The sequence below is a fragment of the Sturnus vulgaris genome, unplaced genomic scaffold, assembly GCF_052056855.1.
Source record: "Sturnus vulgaris isolate bStuVul1 unplaced genomic scaffold, bStuVul1.hap1 Scaffold_194, whole genome shotgun sequence".
NCBI lineage: Eukaryota > Metazoa > Chordata > Aves > Passeriformes > Sturnidae > Sturnus > Sturnus vulgaris.
In genome coordinates this window covers 2554386-2560363 of record NW_028276164.1, presented here as the reverse complement: position 1 = coordinate 2560363, position 5978 = coordinate 2554386, and the positions used below count along the sequence as shown (strand labels likewise).

Genomic DNA, 5978 nt, shown 5'->3' with positions numbered 1-5978 from the left:
ATGGCATTCGGGATCCTACGTCACTTGGTTTTCAAGGCTATTCATAGCCTCATTCCCTCTACCTCAGTAGTCAATCACATAGAAATGAAAGACTTGAAACAATCTAACCCTCCCGCCAGCTACAAGTGGTGGGCAAAATCGTAATTTGAATGATACCAATATCCTTCTTTCAACTTTGTTAAACAAAAAACGGGGAGATGTTGCGTTCCCTAGATACATTGTAAATGGTACATCCCGTGACCCCTGCTGTGCCCTGTATCTTGGTCCCTCTCCCCTCCTGGCCACACAGAGCTGGCTGGGATCCAATTTCTCCCCGCCCCCCCTTTCCAGACCCTAGAAAAGGTCAGGACCTGCTGACCTCGCTCTCTTTCCCGCACTTTTTCCCCCTCTCTTGCCCCGTTCTCTTTTTTCCCCCACTCTCTCTTATCCCGTTCTCTCTTTTTTCCCCCCACTCCTTTCCCGCATCTCCTTTTTCCCCAGATCTCTTATCCCGCTCTTTCTTTTTTCCCCTTTTTCTCTTCCCCCGTTCTCTTTTCCCTTCCCTTTTCACTCACTACCCACGAGAAATAAACCTGTAACTTTATCAGGGGAAAGAGCCTCTTTTGATATCTTATCTACGTCTTTGTGGCTAAGGCCCAGAGGAATATCACCCCAACACCTGAGCTAGACCGGTGGAAGGTGAAAGACTCTGTATAGGCCGGGAAAAAGCCGTAACAGGCAGGTCTCACCCCCATCCAATTCCAGTGGGAATTCCAGGGGCAGATCTCACCCATGGACTCAATCGAATTCCATGCATGTCTCTCACCGTTATCCCATTCCAGAGCCCCCTGATGTCCATGTGTCTGGAAAAGAGGAACATGGGACGCTGATCTTGTCCTGCCATGCGTACGGATTCTACCCCAGCTCCATCGCAGTCAACTGGATGAAGGGGGATGAAATCTGGGATCAGGAGACGGAGTGGGGCGGGATCGTTCCCAACAGCGACGGCACCTTCCACACCTGGGCCAGGATCGAGGCGCGGCCGGAGGAGCGGGAGCAGTACCGGTGCCGGGTGGAGCATCCCGGAATGTCGGGGCCCGGGATCTACGCTTGGGGTGAGGCTGGGAATATGGAATGTGGGAATTTGGAATTCCCAAATGGGGATTCCCCTCCCCCTCCTCACCATCCCACATTTTTCAGAGCCAACATCTGGCAGGAATCTCACTGTGGTGGTCGCTGTGTCCATTGCTGCCATCATCATCTTCATTGCCCTCATTGGATTTGTCATCTGGAAGCGCCAATCCGGTAACACACGGGATGGGGGCCGGGAAGGGGCATGGATCCACCCAGCACTGTTCTGGGAATCCTGTGCCACCAACACCGATCCCACTGTTTTTCCACAGGGAGGAGGGACAGGAATGGATGCAACATGGCAGCCGGTGAGTACCAGTGGTGGATCCAGCTCTGAATCCTCTCTGTTTGGATCCCAGGATGGATCCTGGAGTTATTCCCAGTGGATTAACTGGATCTGTGCTGGAATCTCATGGATCTTCTCTTTCTGCAGGAAATGACGTGGGAACCAACGCCTTGAGTGCAGGTACACAATGGGATCAGGGTGGGATTCCAGAGGAGAATCGGGGCAGGATGGACAGACTGGGATCAGGGAGGGATTCTGGATCAATGCAGGGGTCCAGAGCAGGATCAGATGGAATTGTGGAGTGGAATCGGGGCTGGATTCTGGAGTGGGATCAGGTGGGATGGATGGGGCAGGATTGGTGCAGGTTGGATGGAGCAGGGTGAGTTGGGGTGGATGGATGGATGGATGGATGGATGGATGGATGGATGGATGGAGTAGGTGTGGGATGGATGGAGAGGGATTGGGTGGAATTCCAGAGTGGGATTAGGGCAGAATGAATGGGACGGGATCGCGTGGGATGGATGGAGCAAGATTGGGGCGGGATGAGGTGGGATTCTGAAACAGCTCCCACTCTCCATGGGCTCCAGCCAGGTCCATCCTGTGGGATGGGGACATGGAGAGGGTGACACCGTGACCCTCTCTCATCCCGACAGAAATCATTGCCTGAGCGATCCATGGAGCTGGATCTGGCCCCTTCCCTCTTCCCAGGAAACCAGGAGATGCCAGCAGAGCTCATCCCACTGTTCCCATCCACCCACAGCTTTTGCTAACAGATACATTTCCCATTTTCTAGTGTTTTAAAGCTAAGAATTACAAATATTCCCAATGCTTTTTTTCTGGTGTGAAATTATCCTACTTTGGGCAATAAATCCTTCTTGGGGCAATAAATCCGGGTTCCCTCCTCCAGTGGCCGACAGTTCCTCACTGGGAGCCAGGAGTGGGAATAGGGACACTGGGGACAGGGATAAGGACACTGGGGACAGGGATGGGGACACGGGGATTGAGACACCAGGATGGGATAGGGACAGCAAGGGACAGAGATGGGAACAGCAGGAATGGGAATGGGGACAGCAGGAATTGGGACGGGGACACCAGGAGCAGGATGGGAAGACCAGGACTAGGGTGGGGGACACATTCATGGGAATGGGGACACCAGGATCAGTGTGAGGACACCAGGACTGGGATGGGGACACATAAATGGGGACACCAGGACTGGGATGGGGACACCTGGAGCAAAATGAGGGCTTCTCAGCCACACCCAATTCCATCCCCCAGGTTTTGTTTCCTGCTCCATGTCCCATATCCCATGTGTCCCCAGGAGAGTCTGTGTAGCAGTCCATCATGGAAGGGACGGGCTGGGAACCGGCCCCACAGCAGGTAACAACCCTGGACACTGAGGAGCCAAGACAGACAACATCCAGTCACACTATGGCGAGCAATAGAGGAGAAGAAAAGGATTATGGGAACTACTGGGCATAACCATGCAAATAGAGACTGCACAAGGGTCTGTGATTGGCTGGAAGCTTTCTAGAACATTCCTTCATAGTCTGTATCAGTGTCTGCTCAACCCCATTTTAGGGTCTTCTAAAGGGGCCTTTGTGCACCCTTTTTATTTCTCCTTACACTTTCAGTTTCTAGCCCTTTAGTCATTCCTGTCCCTTTATTATTTATTTAGCCATTTCACTGACACCAGCCCGGGGTCAGGGCAGGCCAAGCCCTGACAGGTTTGGCCATGTCAGGCTCCTGGAAGGGCAGTGGGATGGGAGAGGGGTCAGGCCAGGCATCGTTGCCCCCAATGGTCCTTGAGTGTTCCAAAACTGGGGCTTGGAGAAGTTCCCTGGCCATGACCATGGCCATGACACAAGTACAAGATGGCCATGGGATGGAGTGACCATGGCCATGATATGACCATGACACAACCACAACCCTGACCAAGAGATGATTTGGACCAAGAGATGACCATGGGTTGGCTGTGGCACAGCCATGGCCTTGGGGTGACCCTGATGTGATCGTGGCCATGAGATGACCATGAGGTGACAGTGACATGATCATGAGGTGACCATTACAGTGAGATGACCGTGAGCATAAGATGATGGTGATCAGGAAATGACCATGACCATGAGATGGCCGTGACCATGAGATGACCACAAGATGATGGTGACAATGAGATGACCACGAGATTGCCATGACACCACCACGGCCATGAAATGCTGGAGGCCATGAGATGATCATGACTGTGACCATGACACATCTTGACCAAGAGGTGGCCATGAGATGACCACAACACACCATGGCTATGTGGTGATCAAGACCATGAGATGATCATGACACGACCATGGCTGTGAGACAATTGTGACCATGAGGTGACTGTGAGGTGACCATGACCATGAGATGATGGTGACCATAACTATAGGAAATAAGAGAAGCCTTACAGAATAAGTGTGGGAAGATAAGTTGAAAGGATAGTGCAGAAGGCAATCTTTCCCAATGAATTACATCTGTACTGATTACTGAGAGGTAGAAACAGCCTTGCCTGCCCAATGAGGATGGGTGTTTTATAAAAGAGTGGGCTAGCTGGCCACTAGTCACAGTTACAGTTGGAGCTTGAGACTGAGGATCTGCTGCAGTTTGGGGTGGAGTCTGCTGGCTGTGCTGTGAGGAGACAAGGGACATGGGGTTGTGCAAGGGGCAGATGAGATAAGAAGTTGTTGTGACAGACAGGGTTAGGTGGCCAGATAAGGGACAGGCTGGGGTTTAGCCAGTCATGTAGAAGGAAACTTGCAGAGAGGAGAGAATGAGTCAGAGCTGTGTGGAGCTGCCTTTGAGGGAAGGAGTTAGGGTTGGCTGAGAGAAGTCCACAGAAAGAAGGCATGTAAAGTTTTTAATAAAGGATTGATGGTGGTATCAGTCCAGTCCGTCTCAACATAATTACTACATAATGGTGATGCCAACGTGGTTGGACTTGGGCTGTAGGGTGAGGTACAGCCAGAGATGGAGCCCAGGGAAGCTGAGAGCAGTGGGGGAAGCCGCTGGTCTGAACCTGATTGACTGTGACACCTGAAGGGATGCTTATCCAGATGAGCCACTGGCAACAGACTGTTTTATGTGTATTAAAAAAACACTTGGGGAAAAAAAATATGTTATTAAGGTTGATGAAAGCACTGCCTTTAGTGTTAGAGTATGGAAAGAAGTTGGGGAAAGTCCATGGGATGCAGTATGCAAAGGGGACAAGGCAGCTGCAAATTTGACTGCCACCTGGAGATTGCTCTATGAGACTCTAAAAGAATAGAAAACAGAGCAGGAGGTAGAAGAAGAATCAGAGCTGGAAATTGAAGTTAATGGGGAGCAAGAGAAGAATGAAGTTCAGCTTGAGAATGTGCCTGTCCCTGAAGTAGAGCCTGCCAGAGCTGTCTCTGTGTCCCCCAAAAAGCTGAATTAAGAGCCGAGTTCCAATATGTAACTCCTGCACAGCAGTTAGCTAAAATAACTTTACAAAAGCAACTAAGCTGAAGAAGGAAAAAGTCAAGTAATTAAAGGAACAAGACACAGGAAAAGCTGGAGATGGTGGTTCTGCTGTTGAATGCAATGTGTCTGTTTGATGCTGAAATATATATATTGTGTTTATGAATTGCAGCTTTCTGCTTTTTGAGCTTTAATAGTATGTACTGTGTGAATCTGGGTAATGTATCAAGCTTAATTCACAAAGGCATTTCAGAGCTAAGAGAATCCTTGGGTTGATGTTCTGTACTGCTAAAAGCCAAATTTAAACCAAAGTAATTTTAAAAAGAAAGTTAACAATCACTGAGAAAAGAATGAAGAATCAATCAGAATTAATTGGATGTGGTTGTTATGCTGCTGTAAACTTTCACTTTGGGTAATGAAACTGGAATAAATTGGTTATATGTGAGGAGAAAAATAATAAGACTCTTGGCTCTGGGGAAAGGTAAATGTCTAATCAATCTACAGCATGCAGACAATTATTTCTTATATAAGAACTTGCTGAAGGAAACAATCATGAAGTAAAGCTAGGCAAACTACTTGTGATATTTGAGAACTGAGATTTCAAGTATATGTCCTTATTGTGATGTGTTGCCCAAACAATTGTATAACTGTTAGTCTGAGGTGAAATATGTGAATGTGTCATCATGTCAATTTATTTTAATTAAATAAAAAAGGGGGAATTTGTGGGAAGATAGGTTGAAAGGCTAGAAGGCAATCTTTCACAATGAACTACATCTGTACTGGTTACTGAGGAGTGGAAACAGCCTTGCCTGACCAGTGAGGATGGGTGTTTTATAAAAGAGTGGGCTAGCTGGCCACTAGTCACAGTTATGGTTGGAGCTTGAGACTGAGGATCTGCTGCAGTTTGGGGTGGAGTCTGCTGGCTGTGCTGTGAGGAGAGAAGGGACATGGGGTTGTGCCAGGGACAGATAAGGTAAGAAGTTGTTGTGACAGACAGGGTTAGGTGGCCAGATAAGGGACAGGCTGGGGTTTAGCCAGTGATGTAGAAGGAAGAAGGAAACTTGCAGAGAGGAGAGGAGGAGTCAGAGCTGTGTGGAGCTGCCTGTGAGGGAAGGAGTCA

At 49.0% G+C, this 5978-nt stretch overlaps 1 protein-coding gene across 1 annotated transcript; it reads left to right on the top strand.

Annotated features, from left to right (window-relative positions):
* Positions 1–744: 744 nt before the first annotated feature.
* LOC148218185 (class I histocompatibility antigen, F10 alpha chain-like) lies at positions 745–2284 on the top strand. Its single transcript, XM_088157931.1, has 5 exons — positions 745–1094; positions 1180–1284; positions 1383–1418; positions 1544–1576; positions 2050–2284. Exons 1-5 carry the CDS (start codon positions 791–793, stop codon positions 2061–2063), a joined length of 492 nt encoding a protein of 163 aa, XP_088014057.1. The 5' UTR covers positions 745–790; the 3' UTR covers positions 2064–2284.
* The last annotated feature ends 3694 nt before the right edge of the window (positions 2285–5978 follow it).

Excerpts from the sequence above, each read along its gene's own strand:
- LOC148218185 (XM_088157931.1), top strand. The coding sequence starts at position 791 with ATGCATGTCTCTCACCGTTATCCCATTCCAGAGCCCCCTGATGTCCAT. Across the intron at positions 1,095-1,179 it reads GCCCGGGATCTACGCTTGGG|AGCCAACATCTGGCAGGAAT; the intron begins GTGAGGCTGGGA and ends CACATTTTTCAG. Across the intron at positions 1,285-1,382 it reads CATCTGGAAGCGCCAATCCG|GGAGGAGGGACAGGAATGGA; the intron begins GTAACACACGGG and ends GTTTTTCCACAG.